At 28.4% G+C, this 23,178-nt stretch overlaps 1 protein-coding gene and 1 long non-coding RNA gene across 6 annotated transcripts in view; both read right to left on the reverse strand.

The window, feature by feature from the left end:
• Nucleotides 1–707: 707 nt before the first annotated feature.
• On the reverse strand, nucleotides 708–5,634 carry LOC136797191 (uncharacterized). The gene is made up of 3 exons (XR_010845023.1): nucleotides 5,406–5,634; nucleotides 4,297–4,383; nucleotides 708–862 (listed from the first exon to the last, which is right to left on the reverse strand). It is a non-coding gene; the product is annotated as an uncharacterized lncRNA (long non-coding RNA).
• Nucleotides 5,635–10,167: 4,533 nt separating this feature from the next.
• LOC106687440 (uncharacterized transporter YutK) overlaps nucleotides 10,168–23,178 on the reverse strand; it is a 73,603-nt gene continuing 60,592 nt past the window's right edge. For all 5 annotated transcript variants that reach the window (XM_067053105.1, XM_067053104.1, XM_014431441.3 and 2 more), the window contains 11 exons: nucleotides 21,282–21,441; nucleotides 19,707–19,860; nucleotides 18,774–18,927; nucleotides 18,490–18,687; nucleotides 17,027–17,188; nucleotides 15,895–15,988; nucleotides 15,129–15,288; nucleotides 14,875–15,043; nucleotides 12,517–12,675; nucleotides 12,261–12,441; nucleotides 10,168–11,050 (listed from right to left, as the gene is read on the reverse strand). In XM_067053105.1, coding sequence (XP_066909206.1) covers nucleotides 11,034–11,050; nucleotides 12,261–12,441; nucleotides 12,517–12,675; nucleotides 14,875–15,043; nucleotides 15,129–15,288; nucleotides 15,895–15,988; nucleotides 17,027–17,188; nucleotides 18,490–18,687; nucleotides 18,774–18,927; nucleotides 19,707–19,860; nucleotides 21,282–21,441 — 1,608 coding nt within the window. In that variant the 3' untranslated portion in view covers nucleotides 10,168–11,033. The remainder of the gene's footprint in view (nucleotides 11,051–12,260; nucleotides 12,442–12,516; nucleotides 12,676–14,874; nucleotides 15,044–15,128; nucleotides 15,289–15,894; nucleotides 15,989–17,026; nucleotides 17,189–18,489; nucleotides 18,688–18,773; nucleotides 18,928–19,706; nucleotides 19,861–21,281; nucleotides 21,442–23,178) is intronic.

Raw genomic sequence — 23,178 nt, forward strand, 5'->3', positions numbered from 1 at the left:
TATACTCTCTATATATATATATATATAGAGAGAGAGAGAGAGAGAGAGAGATAATAGAAATAAAATGAATATTATATTCCATAAAGTATTTGAAGTTTGCAGTGACTAGAATAAACAAAATCGATCAGGAAAGGCAGGAAATGCTTGTTATTTTTCAATAGAAATATTAAAAAGCTTGCATCTTCTGTTTACAAAATTGAAAGTTAGAATTTATAAAAAACTATTATCCTTCCTTCTGATCTTTACGGATGTGAAACATGATAGCTTGCATGAAGGAAAGAACAACACTTTTAGGTTTTCGGAAATAAGGTATAATATAAAATTTTTGAATTAAAGAAGGATGAGTTCACCAGAGAATTTAGAAGATTACACCTTGTTAAAGTGGTTGAACTACGCCTTGTAGATAATACTGAGATAATAGCACCAGGACATGTAAAATTGTAGGGTTTATTTATGAGTGAATCCCTAAAAAGTTAGTAAGTGCTGAAGCAACAGGTAAATGTCAAAGAGATACACCAAAACAGCTGATAGGATTGTGTTACAACTAATCTTGTGGATTTATCAGTGAACAGACATGTATAGAGTATGATTGGTGGTATCGACATTGAATCTTCAGGTCTCCACAGCCTTTTGTTTATTAATTTATATATTATTTATGAAAATTATCAAAAAAATATCAATAATAACAGTTTTTTTTTTTACCTTTGTTTATGAAATTGGCTATCATAAAACTAATGTATCCTCCAATTAGTATTCCTGCCAATAATAATAAGAAATTGATATAAAATTTTGAATGCTTTTCTATTCTGTTTTTAATGGATTTTCTAATATCACTGAGAATCTGGCCGATTGGACCTCCACACTATAAAAAAAAATTACACATTTTTACCACGTAAAAAATCAATGTTCATAGAAAGGATAGATTTAATGCAGTTGAACCCTTATATCTAATACCATTGCACTTCCATGTAGGGAAATGTGTTTGATATTCAAAACTGGCACCAGTTTTATCTGAAGCTATAGAATTATTTTTAATGCTGTTTTCAACTTCTGAAAACTGCTATCTAGAATAATGGTGAGAATTTTGAGCACATTACAGTAATTTAACTTTTGTTCTTTATAAAAATTGTATTTCTTTTTAACTCATGCATGTGATTCACTTTCATGTCTTGCATTGCAGGAAAGCATTTACATATCCGAACAACTTAAATTTTTCACTCTAACCTAAAGGTAGATTCTGTACATTTTTTTTTTATGATCACCATTGTTCTATAATGTGTTTCTCATTTTTATTTCACATTTGCACACTAATACCCCTTAGGTTTAGTTGTGTTGGGCAAAATTGTATCAATAGGTACATATTTGCACCATTGCTATTTTACAACTGTAATGCTACTGTTCAAATCAGGCAATACTATTTTAAAGTACAATAGATTGCTAAATTTTTAATTAAAACAAATTTAAAACTTTCTTAAATCGACCGTTTTTGTAAAATAAAAAATTGAGAAAAACTTTTTTTTACCAATTTATTTCATTTTTTTAGTCTTTTGAAATCACTTTTTTTCTCAATCTTTGTTATTTTTATTTACAGATAATTTAAAAAAAATTAAGCAATATGATGTCCATTATGAAAAAAAAACCAAGGTCCATTTTAGACCATATGTGGTAAAGTGCATAATTTATTTATAGTTTCTCGTAATAAATAATTTAAAACCTGAATAGCTATGACTAATGTTCAAGTGCTGAAACTTATTCTAACAAATGACTCATATTTTGAACATTTTTACCTGAACCAACCATGAATCAAAACAAACATTGTAAAATAACATAAATAAAAATGATATGATCTGTTATATTCCTTCTCTATAATAATTTATTAAAAGTGGTATGTGGTGAGGTCATGGAACACTAAAAACAAATATCACTCATTTTTCCTTAATCAATCCATTCACTCAATGAAAAAAAAATTTGAATCAGTTAATGAGGAGTGTCAATAGCTGGATAATTAATATCTTTTATACCAGTTTGACAGTCTTCCCTACTTACTTATATGGAACTTCCTAAGTTCAAAGACTGTGATGAACCAGTTTAGAACAAATTCTTTTAAATATGTCCGTCCTTGAACCTGTTGAACTTAATTTTCTGCTAAAAACATAAAGCCCTTCAGATACATGGTGTTGGAGCACTAGTTGGGATAAGTTGCCTCCTAAAGGCAGCTGAAAAACCTCACTTAATTATTACGTAGAATCGGAGAAACTTCGAGCAGTCTTCCCCTAAGTACTAAACAGTAGGAACTGAGTTTTTCTTCATACACCTACAAAGATACTTGTAGGAAAATGGCTACTAAAATCTATTGGGGCAGAGGAAAAATTTAAATTTTGAGATTTTTTTTTTTTTAATTTAGATTTTTTTTTCAAAAAGCATCAATAAAGTGAGTTAAAAAAAAAAGTTGAACCAACTCATACTTTCTTGATCTAGCATATTGGATAAAATAATAATGTCATCAAACTAATATATTAATAAATATAAAATTAGACCTTAGAGATTAATGACTAAAAGAAAGAAAAAAGTACTTCATGGTTAAAAAAATAAAATTTAAATACATTCATAATTTTTGTTAAATTTTAATATGAATTAAAAGTTATATAAGTGTGATCCTATTTTTTAATTTTCTAGCTCTAAGATGTCTTTAAGAAACAAATTCTCTTATTATCTTTAAGATAAATATTTTAATATCATATCTAACTTCTTGCAATTAGAAAAAAGGAATACTCCAAATTTAAGAGGAAAATTATTGCAACGTGCATTATAAGCACTTGAAAAGTGGGAAATGTAATAGCTCTTTAAAAGACACTCCAGATATACTCGTTTCATAAGTGATTCTTGTTATTATTTTCTTTCATAGTTAAATATAGATCTAAATAATAAAAATAGTTTATACAAGGAAATATAGATATTTAAATAAATATAGTGTTAAAATAGGGTTGTTCCAAAATCAGTTTATACTATCATAAAACTGGTGGACACATGTGCTTTGGTGGATGATAGATTTGAATCGTATTAGAAAATGCCTTATAATTACAATTTATAGGGATGTCATTAATTAATTGTTCAATTAATAAAATATTAATTAATATAATTAAACCTGTAATTATATTCACTCATATTTATAGGTTAATATAATTAAAAGTTTTAAATTAGTAATTGGAGTAGGACTTTAATAATAAAATGCAAGCATAATTCTCTTCATACTCATATATGATATTTCAATATTTCTTTTCAGACTTTGAGCTTTTATGGGGTAGGAATAAAAAGATATTTAGATAATTTCATGAAAGGCAGGAAATTGTGGCACATCTGAAAAAAAGTTATGTTATATTTGGTATTTAGCGTATAATATAGATTTTACCATGGGATTATTTGGTTACAACCCCATTAGCTTTGGGTTGGTTTCTAAAGGAATAGTTCTCAATCAAGGAGCCTCTTCAAGGGGTTCCAAGAAAAAATAATTCAGAAATTGGTCATTTCACATCAATTCAACTCAATTTTTTACCTTACCGTCACAGACTTTCTTGAATTTTGCACAGGCTTTGGTATTCTAGCACAGGTATTGTAGCCTTTCTTAGCTTTTGTTTCATTTGTATCAAATGATAATATAGGATTTCTGCCATTTATCTACTTCTAACAAAAGGGTTCCGACACTTTCCTATTAGTACCAAAAGGGTTTCACCGCCGAAAAAAGGTTAGGTACCACTACTGTAGAGGGACCATATTAGAGACAGAAACAGTACTATCTTTGGAATAAATCCAGTCAAAATAAAACCGAAAATTTTTTTTGTTGTCAGATTTGCCACTAATAAAGATATTCACTATTTTGATTAATTTAAAAAAAATTATTAATCACATTCTTATCAAAGTATGCAATTTATTATATAATTTTTAGATAGTGATCAATGCTTTATTAATGTTAATTGGAATATTATTATTCCACTTGATAAAAGCAGATACATATTTATTTTTTAGAATCAGAAACCACTGACGTAAGATGACTATGACAAGTTAAGAAAAATCAAACAAAAAAAACATAATATTCAAGTGGAACATAATTTGAACACACACGGCACAACTTGAAAACAAGGAAAAGTGTTGAATGTGTCAGTCTTAAGACACTCCAAGGATATATATTTGTTTAATGATCCATGCAACAGTCTTATGTTATTAACATAGGTTTAAATAATAATTAAAAATGAATAAATATCTGCATAAATTAAATAAAATACAATTTTAGTTACTTACTGGTTCTATGAATAATTTCTCTTGCTTTGTATCTGGATGGGCAATGTCTACAGCCTCCAAATTCTTCAGAGGTACACCAGGGACTATCTGCAATAAATATATTCATTAAAAATATATATAACTTTGCCTGTGATGGAACAAAATATATTTACCCAATTTAAGACAGACCTACTTAAATTTATCCGAAATATAAACTTCAACTCACTATACTTTTTTTATTTTTTTCCTTATATTTTATTTAATTTGCTTGCAATAATCTTTTATATTCTTAGTAAAGTGATTTAATGAATACATAGAAATCTTGTAACCAATCATGTAGTATGAACATTCACAGAACATAAAGGTACATTTAATAAAGGATCTGTGTGTTGGGTTGCTGCATGTGGGAAAGATTTTATATATGTAATGTATATTTTAAAATAATAATAAATTTGTACCACTATGATCCATGAAGGGTAACGGGTGGTTATTTGTAAAGAATTACCGTTACTAAACTGCCGGTTGTGCGAGGAGGTGATCTGCTCAGAATCTTACCCAATTAAGGGTACCAACTTCATGAAGCTGGGTGAACCCCAGAGGGGTTTATGTCACTGGCAGAAGTATCCTACTTTATTTTACTGAATTAAGTATAGGTGAGGAGGTATAAAAGGGAGTAACATAAACAAGCGGCAATAACAACATCAAAGAGTTAATGGAAGGTAGACAAAAGTATAAACATAACTGATGAAATACCAGGAAAATATAGACATTTATTTCCAAATATGAGCAAAATGCTCAAGCTTACACCTCTCTCCAGTTAAGAAACCTTCAAGTATGATTCACAGAGTCTTGACTGTATATTCATTATTTTCAACAATAATTATCACAAGGTAATTTAATTAATTACAATTATTATTATTATTATTACCTGATTATCACTTAAACTTAATAAAAGTTTAAATAAGGCATTCAAATTTACCTTTATTTTACTCTAGGCACTAATTCATCAAGTATTATTATATTAAATTAATTTTGAACCAATAAAAATGCTGGTATTAAGTATTTTTTTAGATAAGTAATGAAGTTAATTTTATTAAAACGATAAAAAATAAAAATTGTTTTCAAAATACCTCATAATTTGAATACATTATTGCTGATGAATCATTCGCTGATAAATTAACTAATTATCTACTGATATGACTTGTTCCAGAATATTTGAATGTCAAAGGGAAGGGCAACTGAATTAGTACTTGTGAGTTGACACACTTGGTCCACACTGGAGACTGAACTTCATTAAACACTTGAGATCCAGATACCTTATGATTAAGATTTCATTTTGCCAAAACAGAGATAAGTGTATGATTGAGATTGATTTAGCAAAGCTAATAACAACGGTAAATATTCTAGCAACCAATTATATAAAGCTATGTATTAAAAATTTATCAGAAGTGAATTTAAAAATATGTCAAGGCAAAGTTATTCTTTTTTTAATTAGAAATAAACAGATCAAAGAAATTGATATGCCAAATTGTGGCTTAATATGCAATTCCGATTCAATTTTTAATAACATTTGAAAATAAAATGCTCTAATAACAAAAATATATTAATTTATTTCACTAAAAATATATACTTAAAGAAATGGAAATATTCACAAACAAATTACTCGTGATTGAAAAATCAACTATAATTTTTTAACACATACATAATAATAGCTACACGTTTAATATGCATTTATTTTTTTTAAAATTGCATTTCATGTTATAGAAACTTGATTTCATTGTTTAAGATCGATTAATTTTGAAATATGATTTTTTTTAATTGAACTGATTGGAATAATAATTGAAAATATAACTGTCAGAGGTGGCAACACTGGTTACCTGGACTCCAATCTAGTTTTGGCTCTAGTATAGAATTTTGTATTGTGTTTCGTAATAATTATTATATATGTTCGTTATAGAAGAGGTTTAGTGCTTCTATTGAGGACTTACGATTAATAAACTGTTGATGAAAGTAAAACCATTCTCGTATAAAAATAAGGTACTGATAAAAATTTAAATAATGTTGGATTTTAAATTAACTAATTCTAAATTTATCCACAAATATGCACTAAAATATCCTATTATGTGTTGGAATATAAATAAATGTCTGCAATTCACATCTATCTACTATTTCACAGTATTTATGGATTATATTATGAATTTGTTACTACTACAAACGAATAATTATTTTCAAACTATCTGAGAAAGTATAAAAATAGCTTCTTTACTACTTAGAAATATAACGGGACTGGTATTATTAGATAAAGGATATTATTCGTTTAATAAAAAAAAATTTTGATGTACATTCAAGTGTACGCCATACATCTTTTGCAATTGTTCTATTATACATTTGAAAAAAAAATCCGCCATATTCTTTTTAATTCGAAAATTAAAATATATTTCTGGAAGTTCATTTAATTTATATTCTCATGTATTTACCAATTATCCGATTCTATGTTGAAAAATAAATAAATTTCCTTATTTTCATTCAGTGGCGTAGTGTAATGGTGATGAGGGAGAAGGGGCGGGAAAATACCACTATAATCCTGTCATTTCATGACTTTTTAGTTTTTAACCTGATAAAGAACACGATAAAGATGATTGTTCTTGCCAAAAAGTTCTTTCGAATTACTATACATTTTAGTTTTTTAAATTGAAATACCTAAATAAAGGGGCGGGAAAATTTATCTCCTCCGAGAGCGGGTACCTCAAACGCAAAGACACTGTCATTTCAATCTGTTACTGTTAATCTTGGACCCCAAACTTCATATTTCGACCTCTATTTAATTTCAGCTCTACATCAATGCATTTCGTGGTAATTATTATGGTTATTCTTATGACAGAAGTCTTATACTTTTGAAAAAGTTACAGTTATAATTTCAATAAATAGTCTTACCTTTTGAAGCTTTAAAATATTTTTGTACTATAATTGATAATTTTCTCTAATTTTTTTTTTATTTTTTCTTCATTCTTAAAAGACTGAAGATCCAGCGCGCCAACTCCTCCCCTCCCCCAATTCTCCTGGAAGGTTACGAAATTATAACTTACTTATTACATATTAATACATTTATTATTAAGTCTTTAATTGAATAGATACATTTTATTTAAGAATTTAAGTTATTATTTGAGGTGGAAATTTTTGATTAGGTGTATTGAATTGACCTTATAGATATGTGGGACTCCCTCCCTCCCAGTAGAATTGCTTCATCTGCCACAATCTTAACATCTAAATTAAAGTAAAATTATCCGAATTATTCGTTCATTGGTGAAGATAATATGTTACATACAATCATTAAATTGCAAATATTCACAACAAGCGTAGTGTACTTAAGGTCTAACACAAAGAGGCGAACATGCAGAGGACACCCCTAGTCAATTTGTAAGCATTTTTGTCACACCAGAAATACTAATCACTAAATATTTAATATCGTATATTATACCTTAAAAACTATTTTATATAGAAGATTTATTTCGGTATATATAGAACATACTCAACAATTTTGTCCCAGATGAACTGACAATTTATAATTTTTAATCTTGATATACCTTTGTTATAGTAAAAATAAGTTTTATATTTTTCTTTCAATCCATTTTACATTTAGTTAATATTAACCAAAACAGAATGGAAGGAGTGAGATTCCTCAATAGTTATTATAATAGTACCTCCAAAACGAAATTAAATTAAAAATTCCAAAGTGTAAATTTGTTTAAAAAAAAAAATGAATATGAAAAGAAATAAGAACCAGAGACATAACATAAAATATTCCAGGATTTTTTTTTTTTAACTGCTTTTCTTATTTAAAAGAAATGAAATTAAAAAGATTTAGATATTTAGAAGCAGTGCCATTTTTAAACTAAGGCCCTAGGGCCCCATGATCAATAGGGTGCTCCAGCTCTTGTGATCGATAGCATCAATACTATACTGATTTTGGCCATTTTTACAACCAATAAACAGGCTGTTTTAAGTTTGTTTAACTTTCAGTGTTCACGATCGAAGTATGTGGTTTTAGAAATTACTGCATTTTTTGTAAAATGAGATAACAATTGTCCCTTCAGTATTTGCCCTAACTTGTGTAATTTTTACTCCATGGGCCCACTGGACACCCCTTACTTCTGTGGTTTGTAAATTAAAGAGTGGACTAAGATTGTTTCTAGAAAGATTGAGCCATTTATTAATGATGAAAACAGACTTTTACATAGTAACTCTTGTATATGTTTGATTTCTGTTTTTAATGATTGTTCCTATTAAAATATTAAATAAATTAATGATTTTCACTAGCATGGTGTATATAATCCACAGTTGACTAGAAAGTAATTTAAGTGCCCCATCTCTAATCTGGAGGGTCTTTCTTAGGTTAAAGATGATCCTGGTTGGAAGAGAAGAAAGTCAGATTTCCAGCAGTTGGATTCGGATAAATTCCTGAGGATTTATGTAGACAATCAACATAGTTAGAAAAATAATCTTCTAAGAATTCTTGTCTAAAAATTTATCATTTTTATAATGATTTGGATTTTAGAGTTTAAAGGGTGTTTAAGATAAAAAAAAACTTACATGTTTTTTCCTACACTACCGGAAGGGTCTATTAGTTTTTATAATTGTTTATACTTTTAACGTAATACAATTGGCAATACTTTTTTTTAATCTACTCAAAGAAAAAAGTTAATTGATAAATAATTACCTTGAAATCAATACAGAGTAATTGGAAAAATTGTTAAATTTATATAAAATAATTTTTTTTTTGAGCCTCCAATAAATTGCCTAATTTGCTTCCACTTAACACCTAAGGACATCTTCTTAAAATGTTTACTAGTGTGTTGACTTTGATAAATTTCCAATGCTATAAGATATTTTAGACAAAGTAGTAAGTTATACTTTTAAGAAAACAAAGTAAGGAGTGATTATTTCAAATTTTTAATTTTCTTTTGTGTTTTAAGTGTCTTATTTTCATTTCTCATTTGTGTGTCAAGTTCTTTTTATTTTATATATTACATTGTGAATGTACTTTATTCATTATTAGAGAGAGTTTACTGTATTATTTAATATAATTTAATTTTTTTTTCATATATATTTTTTTAAAATTAAAACTTTTATAATTTATATTGATCATAGTTCTTCCATTTTCTATATATTTCATATATAGGTAAGTTAATATAAAAATACAATAATTAAATTTGTTAATTGATTACAATAACATGACTGACTTGTAAACATACTACATCTCATCAGTACTCTAATGACTATTATAGTTGAAGTCCCGAGATTATTTTCTTTTTTCAGGTCTCGAAGGATTGTGAATTAAGGCTAGGAGCTACTGGATTTGAATTGGTATGTAATTAAAAATGGAAGGATAATTGTCTATTTTGGGTATAATCTATGAAATTAAATTCATTATGGATAATTTGATTTTTTATGTACTTAGAAGAATTAAGAAATTCGAGAAACATTCTGAATCGTAGGGTTGGCTATTGAAATAGAAACCTTTAATGTATCATTATTGTTCTTGTTTTCTTTTAATATCTATTTTTATAACAGGACCAAGAAAAATAGGTTGAGGACATGGGAGCCAGCATCCTGTTCCTTGCAGATCTTCAACTCAGATGCATACCGCTCATGGTGTAAGGTCAGTGTAATTTCTTATAAATTAAATTATAAGCATCTAGTAATAGTGTAAATTTCAAGTGTGTACTATAGTCCTTCACTAAAACAGTATTAAGCTAGCAAATGGTCTTTTAGGAAATAAAGTTAATTATTTGATTAATACTGTTTTATTTCTCTCACTTAACATAAATTTGGCCATTTCAACATATCTTTGTAGTTTTTTGTAAACAAATAAGCATAAGAAATATCACAAACTTGGGTTTGATTAATCATTTTATTTAAAACCTCAACAAAATTATTGTCAGTTTTAATTCTTATGTTGAAGATTATAACTAAGTTTGTACAAATTAATTAATCATTAGAGCATTATAGATATTACCATTTTTATAACATAAAAAAAATAAATAGAGGTGGGATTCATTCACAAAGTAGTAAGCTGCCTTTTTTTTCTTTCTCCAACTCTCTCAACTATTTCGACTGCTTACGTCTCTAGCACAGGTCACTTTTCTCATCAATTGCTTTGCTATTTCACACATGGACTTGGTAAAAAAAATACTTAAACTCTTGAGGATTTTTTTAGTTCTGATCCATTCTCTTCTCTTCTTATTCTCAGCACTGATAATGTAGGGATACAAACCAAACAAGTAGACCTTATGGTTTTTAGCTACTCCAAATGATCATTGAGAATTTGCCACCCTTGTCCAACCTGAGTAATATTTTGGAGATTCATTATATAAATATTAATTATCCCAGATGGGAATCGAAATCAGCTGCTTTGAATACTTCCATACTATAACTATTCCTTCGAAGCACAGGTCACTTTTCTCATCAATTGTCTTATCAATTTACACTTCAAACCGTGAACTCGCTTACCAAAATTCTTATACTCTGTTGCATTCTTTACTCCTGAAGCGTTCTCTCCTCTTTTTGTACATCTAGCTTCTGAACGGATAATTCTAATACTTAAACATATTTCACAAGATAATCTATTTACATCAGTTATTATATACATAATAGGAACATGGATTTTTCTTCTTATTGTTAGATGCATTGCAATGCTTGATGAAGATCAACGGTCATTTAACAATATAAATTAATTACCATTTAATTTTGGTTTAATTTCATTCTGTCAGCAATCCTAAAAAAAAAATCAGAAAAGTGAAATTATTGAAAATTAGAAATAATATTGGAAGAAGATAATTGATTGTAGGAAGATAGATTGCGGTCATTAAAGCTACAAAACAGTAGAAAATTAGATAGTTTTTCTTCTATTTTGTACCTTTATTGACCGCCATCCGGACTATCTTCCTACCAAGAAATAATATTATTTATAAATTTATTTGAACAGAAAAAAAATTATCAAGTCATTCATTGAGAAGAATAGAGATGTGCCTTCAAAAGTTCTAGAATAGATAACCAAAATAAAAACATCATAAAAAAAAACTTGTTATTGGCTGACAGAAGTGAAACTGTAATGAAATGATGGATTCCCTCTTGTAGGTTGAAGCATAAAATATTAGTTTCAGAATAATAATAATTATAATATAATTATACTGTAATAGTAGATTATGAGAACAGGAGCTAACTCAATTGGATCAACACTACCAGGATTGTAAATCTACTGTAAGCTCCTATTCTTCTATTACAGTGTAAAAATTGTCCAGCTAAAATTGACTCTCCCCTTCCACTTCCGACGTCATGTGTCGCTAAATCAATTTACTCCCATATAATTTTTTTTTTAAGTTGTAGAGCATCAGTAATGAAGTTTCACTTCAAAGACAACAAAACAAATTCTTCTTTAAAAATAATATGAGATTAATTTAATAAAGAAAGTAAACAAAAGGAAAATTGATCATGTAAGCCAAACTTAATCATTAAAAATCATTATTTACTTCTATTAAAGAATTGGATATTTATACAACTATACCTAATTACATATTGAACAAAGAGAGTAGATAAAATAAAATATATATGTAAAACGTTGACATGGAATAAATCCAAGGAAAAAATTTGGGAACCTAATCCATTTCAATGAGTAAATTACAAAGAGAGAAAACTTATACATCAAGCAGAATATACGAGTATTTATATTATTTATCATCTTGAAAAGTATTCAACAATTGGGCAAAAATATGGCTTTAACTAATTTTGTAGTACCTAAGTATCTTATTAAAAAATTTATTTATTAAAATTTAAAAAAATTAAAGATGATTAAACTAATCATCAAAATTATATTTTATTAGGAATAAAAGTAGAATTGTCGCAATTCTGAGCGAATTATTACAAAGTTGTGAAAATCATGTACAACATTTATAAGAACCTATCATGTAGAGATCAGTTTTGATTACCTGCTATACATGCTGAGGTGAATGTTGTAATGCATCCTGAAATGAAGGCTCTGAATGCAACTTTGTTGATTTTTTCATTTTGCCTTCTTTCTAATGCAGTCAAGGTGGCAATGCTACTACCCAAGGAGCTAGGATTTGAGAAAGCACATAGGGCGAACGTTGCTATAGCTTCTGATCTTACCTGAAAGAAGATTAGCCTATAATTTTAAGTCTATGTGAACTTTCAGTAAATGGCTTATGTAGTAATTTAACATACTGATAGTTTTCCAACTTTTTTAAGTTCTCCAAGTTGCTTATATGCTACAAATTCATTGGCCATAGTTTTGATTCCAATAAGGCTCCCGACAGTGTGGCATTCTTCAGGATCCACACCCATCAGCCAGGCAATTGGAACAAATAACATTCCAACTAGGTACTGCAACAGAAAAAATTCTTTTTAATAATTAATACTAGTTTTGATTCTACAATTCACTTTATTAGCTACTTATCCCTACGATTCCCTCCTCTCCTAATAATTTATAAAATGGAAAAGTTAGGAGATTTGAAAACTTTCAAACTGTGAAAATAAAAATATTGTGGAATGGCTTAAATAAATAATAGTACAGGAAAAAATAAATAAGGTCAGAAAATTCCTTCTGATAACATACTGCCAGTATGAGATTACTAATCATCCAAAAATATTTAATTAAAACATTTTGCATATGGTATAGTTTGTACATTTCTACACAACTAAAAAGAAATGTTTTAAATATTATATATGCAAAATATAAAATTATGAAACATATCATTAAAAAATAATATTACCCAATAATCAACAATCTGCAAGGAATCACAAGTCCAATTTTAAAGATAAAATTTGAAATTAGATTTAAATACTGACATCATTAAATTTATTTACTTCTGAAATGTATATAAATTTTTCTAATAAACATGTTTAAGAAGTACATTAATTAAGTATTTTATGATGATCATAAATATTTTCACATTGTTCTTGAACTTGTCTTTTCCCCTTGTCTTGTTGATGTCCCTCCCTGTTACAGCATTAACAAGTTATCTGTACAGGTTCATCATCAATCCTACTCAGTTTCAGAAATATTTTCTAAACAAACCTGCTACAAACAAAACATCCATTATTCAATAAAATTAACCAACAGAAACGGTATTTCAGTGTTTTTTTTCCTGGGTCCCTGGGCTCTGCGGAAGAGCCAGCAACAAACTGGCTAATCAGGCTGCAAAGGTGATTTCTGAAGGAATTCTTTATCGTGGAGTGTCTATCAATGGTTTCATTACCCTCATTAAGCTGAGAATTAAATTAGAATTAAACTAAAGTCTGCTCTTTGAGAATTCGGAAATGAAGGCATTAATGATCCATAAGTGGTTGATGTCTTAAAATAATTTTTAAAAAACAAAATTGCTTATAAACACTATTTATAGAGGCCAGTTTTCCAAAAATGTTAAGGAAAAGGATAAATTTCAGGGGATACTTTCCAGACCTCTGGTATGTTGGGAGATCTGGTGATAATTCAGGGAAATTTTATATTTTATTCTTGAAACATCGACTTTTTAAATTATAAAAGAATTAATTTTTATTAATATATTCTTGTTTGAGAGTGGTTTAGTTTATTTAAAAACAAATTTGATCCTTTTTTCTCAACTTTATTCTTTTCAAAACCTTCCAACGTTTCGACCCTCAGGTCATTTTCAAGGATACCTTTACTTTGTTGTCATTTTCTCTTTTAAAATTCTTAAAAATGCCAGCTAATTGCCTTTGCCCCATCTATAACTTTTTCTATATAATTCTTTGTTAAATTTAAAACTTGTACTAACCACTTCTCTTCTTTCTTTCCCAAAAAAACAGCATTGGTTCAACATGTTGTTCAAAATAAACATAAATGTGATTTTTAAAATGTCCAAATCATTCATAAAGAGAATAATAATTTTAGAAGAAAGATATTAGAATCGATTTATATCTCAGAAAATATAAATTATACTGTCAACTTCAAATCAGATTCTAAGGGACTAAACCACCACTATTTAGAAATTTTAAGCATAATAAATATGTAATTATTGTATACAAAAAAGATGAAAAATAAAAAAATGTTCAAATCCTTAAATAGTACAAGTATATAAATGGAATAAATATGCAATAATAAAAGTGTGAATAGAGAAGTAAATATATTAAAAAATAAATAAAAAAGGGGGGGGTAAATGTATATGTGAGAGAAATACACATAAAATAGGAATAAATTAATTATAGATTTTAAATATATTAAAAAATGTTTGTGTTGTAAGCAGAAAAATTAGTAATTAAAAAAAAAAAAAATTCGCAAATGTAAATGAAAGAAAGAAGAGAAGTGGTTAGTACAAGTTTTAAATTTAGGAAAGAATTATATAGAAGAAGTTATAGATGGGACAAAGGCAATTAGCCGGCATTTTTAAGAATTTTAAAAGAGAAAATGACAACAAAGTAAAGCTGTCCTTGAAAATGACCTGAGGGTCGAAACGTTGGAAGGTGTTGAAAAGCATAAAGTTGAGAAAAAAGGATCAAATTTGTTTTTAAATAAATTATAAAAGAAGTTAACAAACCAATTTTGTTGTTGGTTACACACATTACCTCCAAAGTTATCCCGTCGTATCCAACTAATGTTCCGAACCATGAAAAAACTGCATTAAGAAATGCAATAAATGCAATGCAGGCAATCACACTTGCAATTATTCCCTGGACCATCCCGATGGCTGATAAAGCTCCATTGATGGCCGCTTGTAGAATGCTGGTGTCATTACTACAACATGGAGGAGTTATTAAAATATTTAATTTCTAAACATAGAAATTATTTAAACTCAAATTAAACAAAAACTAATTCTAACCTGTTTAGAAGTGTAATTTCTTTAGAAGTTGTCTTTGACTGAATAGTTTCAGGGTAGTGAAGCTTAGCAAAGCAGAGAGAAGCAGGAGCTGCCATTATTGAAGCTGTTACGACATATCTTGGGTCGACACCCAAACTTGTATATGCAGCAAGTAACGTTCCTTAAAAATATTGACATTTATTTATATCTGGCTTCTAGCTGTTGATAGTTAGATTACCTACAGAAATTTAAACATACATAATAAATGTTTGGTATTCATGTAAAGATATTTTGATGCTATATATAGTGTCCAAGTCTAAATAATATGAGCTGCTTTTAGTATTAAATATTACTTTATTTTGAATCTATTTTAGACCAAATACAGTAGAACTCTGTTTAACCAGCTATCAGGGTGTACTGGTAAAACAAAATAAATAATTTGCTGAGAAAACACTAAGTTTGACAAAACCATAAAACGGACCTCGTAACTAGTATTAAAACCTAATAATCATTTTTAAACTTAAATTAAATTATATCTGAAGATTTTTTTGTTTAAATTGGTCTGATAAATTTAATTTCACCATATATTAATATAAATATAATATATAAATTAAATTTTGTATGTTTTTTTAACATCTTATATCAGTCAAATTAATATTGATGGTTTTTCTTATATGCACACTTCTTATATTTAAGTGACCGACTCTCTTAACTGGCTGTGACGGATTAACAGGATTCCACTATAGTTACAACTATTTTTTGCGATAATACATTAAATTTTAATTACCTGCAACTGTGGAAAACCCTGAAGTCATTATTGCATGCAGTTCTGAAGATGATAGATCTATCAAATAAACAGAATACAAAAGTGGAGCTTCTGACTGAAAAATTAAAAATACTGCTTAAATTCACTGTTTGTCATAAAGTCATATTAATTATTATTATTACTCTAACATATTATTGTGTTTGAGAATTAAAAATTAGAATTTCTTAGCAGGTATTATTTGAGAAACTATACTGAGAGCCTATACAGGTTCTTTCATAACACTTTGAAAACAACCAGGTTACAATAGCTATGGTTTTAAAAACAATTAAATGATAACGTGAACCACTACGACCCTTAAAGGTTTAGTACTTTTTAAGGAAGCACTGTTTTTAGAACAATGGTTATACAAGGAGATGATTTTTTCAAGATCATGCTCAACAGCCTAATATTTCCCCAATTAAGGGTACCCACTTTATGAGGCTGGATGTGAACCCCAGGAGGGCCCCAGAACCCACTGGGTTGACTCATGGCTATAGTCTAACAGAAAATAATCATCTGCAGGATGATCATAATAATCATAGCCGGATTCAAACCCGTTCCTTGGAGTTAGTAGCATAGTGTCATAACACTGTGCCAGCACACTCCCTTTTTAAAAAGAATAATTTCAATAAATTTATTAGTCAACATTTTCTTTTTTATTTATTCTGGGTTTGAAAAAAATAAAATAAAAAGATCTGCTACCTAAATGTAGCAGGAAGAATATATATATTTTAAATATCCAGAAACCTCTTACTCTAGTTTATAAAAAAAGATGTAAAATGCACCTCGGGGGGTGATGGTAGCAGCGTGGTAACGCGCTTGACTGCCAACCCATAGATTGCGAGTTCGAGCCCGGCCCTACCCGGGATTTTTTCAAGCAAAAAATTATGCAATACTCACTCACAATCTCCCCCCGGGCATTTGTGAGGCCCGTCAGCCAATGGGTGGCACTCACTAAAATAGGCGTGGGAGTGACGGACATTATTTTTTTTATCTTCTTCTTTAATCTCATTCCCTTTTAGCAAATTACTAATAAATTTTATTTTTAAATAAATTACCACAACCTTTACTATGTAAAATAAAAAAAAACCTGAAGATTTACTAATTTACTTACCATTCCCAAAAATATTATTGTTACAGCATTGATACTTTCGATGACTGTGGTCCCAAGACACATTTCGATAACACCGCCAATCTTGAGACAAAATATTTGCAACCATCCAAGGTAGAGTAAAATTCTAGCAAACATAGCTAAGAAGTATAGAGTTGATAAAGCCTGTAAGTACATAAATAAAATAATTTTCTCATGTTATTTGTTATCAAAATCTAATATATTTTAAAACTGACGTAAGTATTACATATTTCATACAATTAAGTACTTAGATTCTATGCTAAAAAAAATTAGTAGTTTAACTCCAGAATAGTCTATCAATATGGAACTGTTATGCATAGATTTTTGAAAATTCTGAATAATCTCTGATAAGAAAGAAGTAGCTTTATCAATAAATAACATGATTTCTGTGCTTATCCACATGTCTTTCCTTACTGCTTTGAGTGTAAAGTTCAATACAACAAATTTTACTCTATCTTCACAAATATTTGTCTAATTTAGGATTTTTTTTTTTTTAAGTTTAGCTTTGTAGACAATTAACTTTTAAATAAGGATTTCTGAAAATTCTGTACTGCTTAAATGCTCTGAGAAATGTATAGTTTTCGATTTATTTTAAAAAGTAAAGTGTTTCCTTGAGGACATTCCCTGAATACGTTAAACAAAAACATTAGGGTCATAAAGTCCAATTCATTCATGGCAATAAAGGGAGTAAAAAATTTATAACATTGGCTTTATAAATTAATAAGATTTAATTTGTGTTACACTACAGGGTGTTTAAGAGTTAAGTGTCTATTCTATCTGAAAATATGAATGAAAGATATCAAAAAAAGAAAAAAATTCCCAGTAAAAGTATATCTTAAACGCTTGGTTTATGAGATAATCATGTCAGAAGATTTTCATTGTTATGAATTATTTAGGTTATAATAAATAAATTATTGTGTGTTTTAACTACTTTATTAATAAAATGTAATAATTAACATTCATATTGAACGTTGTTCTAAGTGATTAACTTGAGCATTAATATATGTGTTATTGTCATGCGTTCCAAATTTAACACAACTGAATTTTTTTGTTTAGGGTAATATTATATAAAAAGTCCATGCAAATTCAGTCAATAACCTTAATTCTTTACAAATAAGGATCATTTAAGCTTGTGAAAAAAATTGTTGAGACAAAATGGATATTTTTTATCAATGTTAGTGTTTACATTTCATTAATTAAGAAGTTGGAACACATTATTTTTTATAATTAATATTATAATGTAAATAAATTCCTATATAATCCATAACAATGAAAATTTGTAGACGTTAATATTCCTTAAGTGTAGACAGGATGTTTTTTCTTGTTTTGAGATCCTTAATTCATATTTTCAGTTAGTATACTTAACCCTGAAATACCATTTATATTCAACTTGAATAATAAATGAAAAGTTAAAATATAATGTTTAATTAATTATTTTTTGTTACCTGAAAGGCGAAAACCATTTCTTTGACTATTAGTGTTTCTCCGTACGCAAAAGTAGCCCCGTCCAAACCAAAATTTAGGAAGTTGACTACATTATCTCCAAAGCATTTCAATATGTTTCTGCCAGTTTCCCAACGTATTGTACAGAGGCCAAATAATATCTGTAATGTAACACCAGACAAAACTATGTCCCATCTGATCTAATAACAATAGGAAAAAAAAAATTACTATTTATTTTATTATGGTCTGAAAATATTTAAAAAAAACAAACAAAAAAACAACTCACATATTCAGGATGCTTCGAACAAATAAAAGAAATGAATAAGAAAAATATAACTCCTAGTAAAGAAATAAGTCTCCTCCTATTATCAGATGTATCATAAATTATAAAAGCAATAAATGCAATTAAAAATGCTGAACAAATAGCAAATTTCATATACCTAAAAGAAAAGATTTGTTATTTCTATATATAGCTTTTGTTAATTAAAAGATAGATCAATATATATATTTATGTTATAATTTATGCATGGCAACAATTAGAGGCTACGTTTTCATTAATTACTTATTTTTCTAATATCTCTTTTCAAATCAGTGGAAATAATTTAAGATCAATTGCACCATCAGGGATTAGATTTAATTTTAGGTTTTAACTAACATGTCTTATATGTATCAATATTTAGAATTTGCTTAATGTTTTAAACTGATTAAAATATTGCCAAACAAACTTTGCTGTTCGAAGAGATAGAGAGAAAAACTTTATTTAAAAAAGTTGTACTACTCAACTATATTGATTAGCTAAATACTAAGCATACTTATACCTGGTCAGACTATCAATCAGTAAATTCATAATATATAATAGTAATACATGATTTTTTTAAAATCATTTTTGTTCTTTTCTTTATTTTTTAAAATCTTTTATTCTTTAGTATAAAAGTTATTTAAAAAAATAATTTAAATTTTTTCTTAAAAAACAGAGAAATTTATTTATTATTTATATTTGTCCTTATAAAACATTTATTTTTAAAAGACAGATTTAACTCCTTTAACACACAATAAAACAGTAAACAGGTTTTATTTCTCTTGTGAGCATTATTTAGAAAGTAGACTCTATAATACAAGTTTTCAGCGTAATAAAATTTGAGTTCCCGATTTTTATCAGTAGATTATTTTCTAAATAAGCTGAAATTGTGATTAGGTGTGCCATATAATTATTACTCACTTTATGCTTTTCATACGGGATATACTTTTGGAGTATCTTTTAAACGTTGGATAAAACAAAGGTTTTAACCCTTTATAATAAGTGATACACCATAAAAAAGCAGCAGTACATATAAATGCTTTGCCATAGCCATAACACCAGTCTATATGGCTTCCTGAAAATGAAATTACAAATCGTTAATTCATAAGTTTATAATTATTATTTTTTTTTTTTAACCCACCAAAAGTGTACTGTGGTCACTTAGGGTCTATTTTATGCAGTAATTTCCTCTCTCCAAAACAGGCCAGAAGCCTTTGCGAATTTGGATATTGTATACAGATCAACTGTCTCGTAAAGTTTAGGGTCTAAGATATGATCTCGTCCAGAAGTGAGGAATCGTACACATCATATAATTGGTTACTGATCCAAAAATTTCTCAATGGCTACAGAACTTGAATGTTGCAAGATTTTTTCTTCTACTTTCAAAAAGTTAAGTCTTTTTTTTTTTAGAGTGAAACAGAACATAAATTTAACTTATATATCAAAACATTGTAAATAATTATTATTATAAACTGGCACGTACGTACCATATACTGCAATTAATCGTAATAAAATTAGTGTTCCTATTAATATATTAATAGGCTGTTTCAACATCTAGTATATGTAGATGGTGTGGTCACTGTAGCTATAACTCGAAACAGCATTACAGGGAATATTCCAGGAATTCAAAGAAGCAGCAGCTAAACTAGGCCTCAAGGTTAATGAAAATAAGACTGTGTATATGAAAAGTTCAAGAAGGGATAAGGAAGTGGACAGTAAAGTAACTTTCAGAGATCACAGTTTCAGTTCTGTAAACCAGTTTAAGTACCTGGAAGGCCTCTTTACAGATTAACAACAAAGTAAAGAGCGAAATAGAGGCCAGGATAGCAGCAGGAAACAATTGTTATTTTTCAGTGCAAAGAGAATTGAAGTTTAGAGTTCTCTCTAAAAGAATGAAAGTGGTCACTACAAAACCATCATACGGCCAGTAGTTACGTATGGGTGTGAAATATGGTCTTTGACAGGAAAAGTGGAACGGATGCTCAATTTCTGGGAGAGAAATGTATTGAGAATGATATAAGGAAGAGAGTGGGATTTGAAGAAGAAGAAGGAATGAGTTGATGGAATGGTTTGGGAATCCTATTTTATGGATTTAGTGAAAAGAGTGCAATTAAGATAGATAAGACCCATTGAGAGGATGCCCAAGAAGATGCTATATAGAAAACGAAAAAGAGGATGCCCATGAATCAGATAGCTGGAGGGAGAGAACAAGAGATTGTGGAAATTGGTTAGCTGTGTTGGAGGAGGCCTGGACTCTAGTAGGACTATAGTGTCAGAATAATAATGTATTAATGCAATCCTGTAAATATGATTTATTAAATTATAAATGAAATAATATAGTTGGAAAACAAAGCTACTGTACTAATTAAAAAAAGAAGGAAATTCTTGTGATTTTTTTATCAAATGAGTGTGCAGATACAAAGAAAATTTTAATCTAATATATTAGTTGAAAGAAGCATCAAAACAATAATAATGAATGATGATTTTTTTATTTACCTGTATTTATAAAATTGGATATCGCAAAACCAATGTATACTCCAATTAGTATTATAACTAATAATATAAGGAACATAAAACATATTTTTGAATGTTTTTTTATTCCATCTTTAATCGATTTTCTAATATTACAAAGGATTCGACCCAACGGACCTCCACACTAGAAAAGAAATTGCTTATCTTTAATACATTAAATATTAGTTTGGGTTAAAAGAAGGAACAGATTTAATATAGTATAATCTTAATGTCTAATACAACTACCATGTATTTAAAATCTTGTTTTTTTTTCTTTCTTTTTTGTCAATACTCCCATTGGAGTCCTATACTGCCTAACGATAGTTGGGGGTCAAAGTTTTTCATTTTCGCCATTCAATGAAAAACATCAACACGCCCCAGGCCGGATTCGAACCGGTACCGCCAATAGACATCAAATTAGTAAGACTGTGTCTTAACCACTTAAGATGTAATTTTTTTTTTTAAGGGAACAAATAATTTTTCAAATTTGACCTATAGTTTTTGAAAGTATCATATTCAAACAAACTCTTCAGCTTTAACAGGATATTTCAGAATTAAGTATGGTAACTAAAAATATGAATTAAGGATCTCGAAACAAGAAAAAAAAATCCCCAATGAAGGTATGTATGTTAATATTTTGCTTAGGAGATATTCATACCTAAATATTTTTATAGTTATGAATTTTTTTTGGTTATAATGAAAAAAATAATTTTTACTTCATCTATTTTATTAATGAATTAAATGTTGATTGAAGTGATTACCTTGAACATTATGGTGGCTTTTTTTTTCACAGCAGCAGTGGCCGTATGGTACTGGATATGTGTAATTTTGCATGTTTCAATTATCCTTTGTCATGTAGAATTAAGGTAATTAACTTGGCTTAAGTGGACTTTTATTTAATGTCATCTCTAACAAAAATATCCAGTCAGATTTGGAGCGGGTGACAATAACATATATTGAGTGCTTTTCGGCCTCTGCTACTGTGGAGGAAAGATGTTAAGACTGTTGTAATAACTTAGGTAATCTCTTGGAACATTTAATATGAATGTTATTGTTCAAATTTTATTAATAAAGTAGTTGGTGCACAAATATTTTTTTTTTAACCTAAATAATTCATAACAATGAAAATATTTAGACGTGAATATCTCCTAAACAAGGTGTTAACGGACATACCTTCATAGACAATTTTTTTTGTTTTGAGATCCCTAATTCAAATTTTGAGTTAAGACACAACCCTGAAACACTGTAAATTATTATAAATGTTAGACAAAAAAAAAAACAAGTCTGCTATTAACAATACCGAGTTCATTCGGAATTTTATTTATCTTCCATGTTTTATAATAAAAAATTTAGAGAAGCAATAGAGCTGACCAATAGTGAAAAACATTTCTGCGCTAAATAATCTTACTCCCTCTCCATCTGCATCAGCAAAACTAAGTTTATCGCTGCCATTGCCGCTCCATCATCCAATTGTTACGACTTGTTTAAGTGTTAAATAAAGTAAAACTCAGTTTGTTGACATCATATCAGTTTGAGGTGCAAAATAGAGGCATAGGTATGGTATTGTACTGAGGTATGGTACTGTTGAAATTGTTATTCCCATTTTAAAATATAAAAAATACCATTCAGTGACTCTGACTTAGTATTCCAAAACCCTGTAGGGAGCAGGTATACATAAGTTTTGTTGAATGTTGATAAACTATAAATAAAAAATCGCTGAACATTTTGACATTCTTTCCTAAAATATTGCTCGTACAATATTATCTTTTATGAAGAAAAAATATAAAAAATATTTGTTTGAATAATTTTATTGAAGACCAACCATCAAGATTTGCTTAATACATCGCGAGGCTGTGGACCTCCTCAGTCTGTTGCGCCAATA

The sequence above is a fragment of the Halyomorpha halys genome, unplaced genomic scaffold (genome assembly GCF_000696795.3).
Source record: "Halyomorpha halys isolate HHAL.00 unplaced genomic scaffold, Hhal_1.1 Scaffold4.1, whole genome shotgun sequence".
Taxonomy (NCBI): Eukaryota; Metazoa; Arthropoda; class Insecta; order Hemiptera; family Pentatomidae; genus Halyomorpha; species Halyomorpha halys.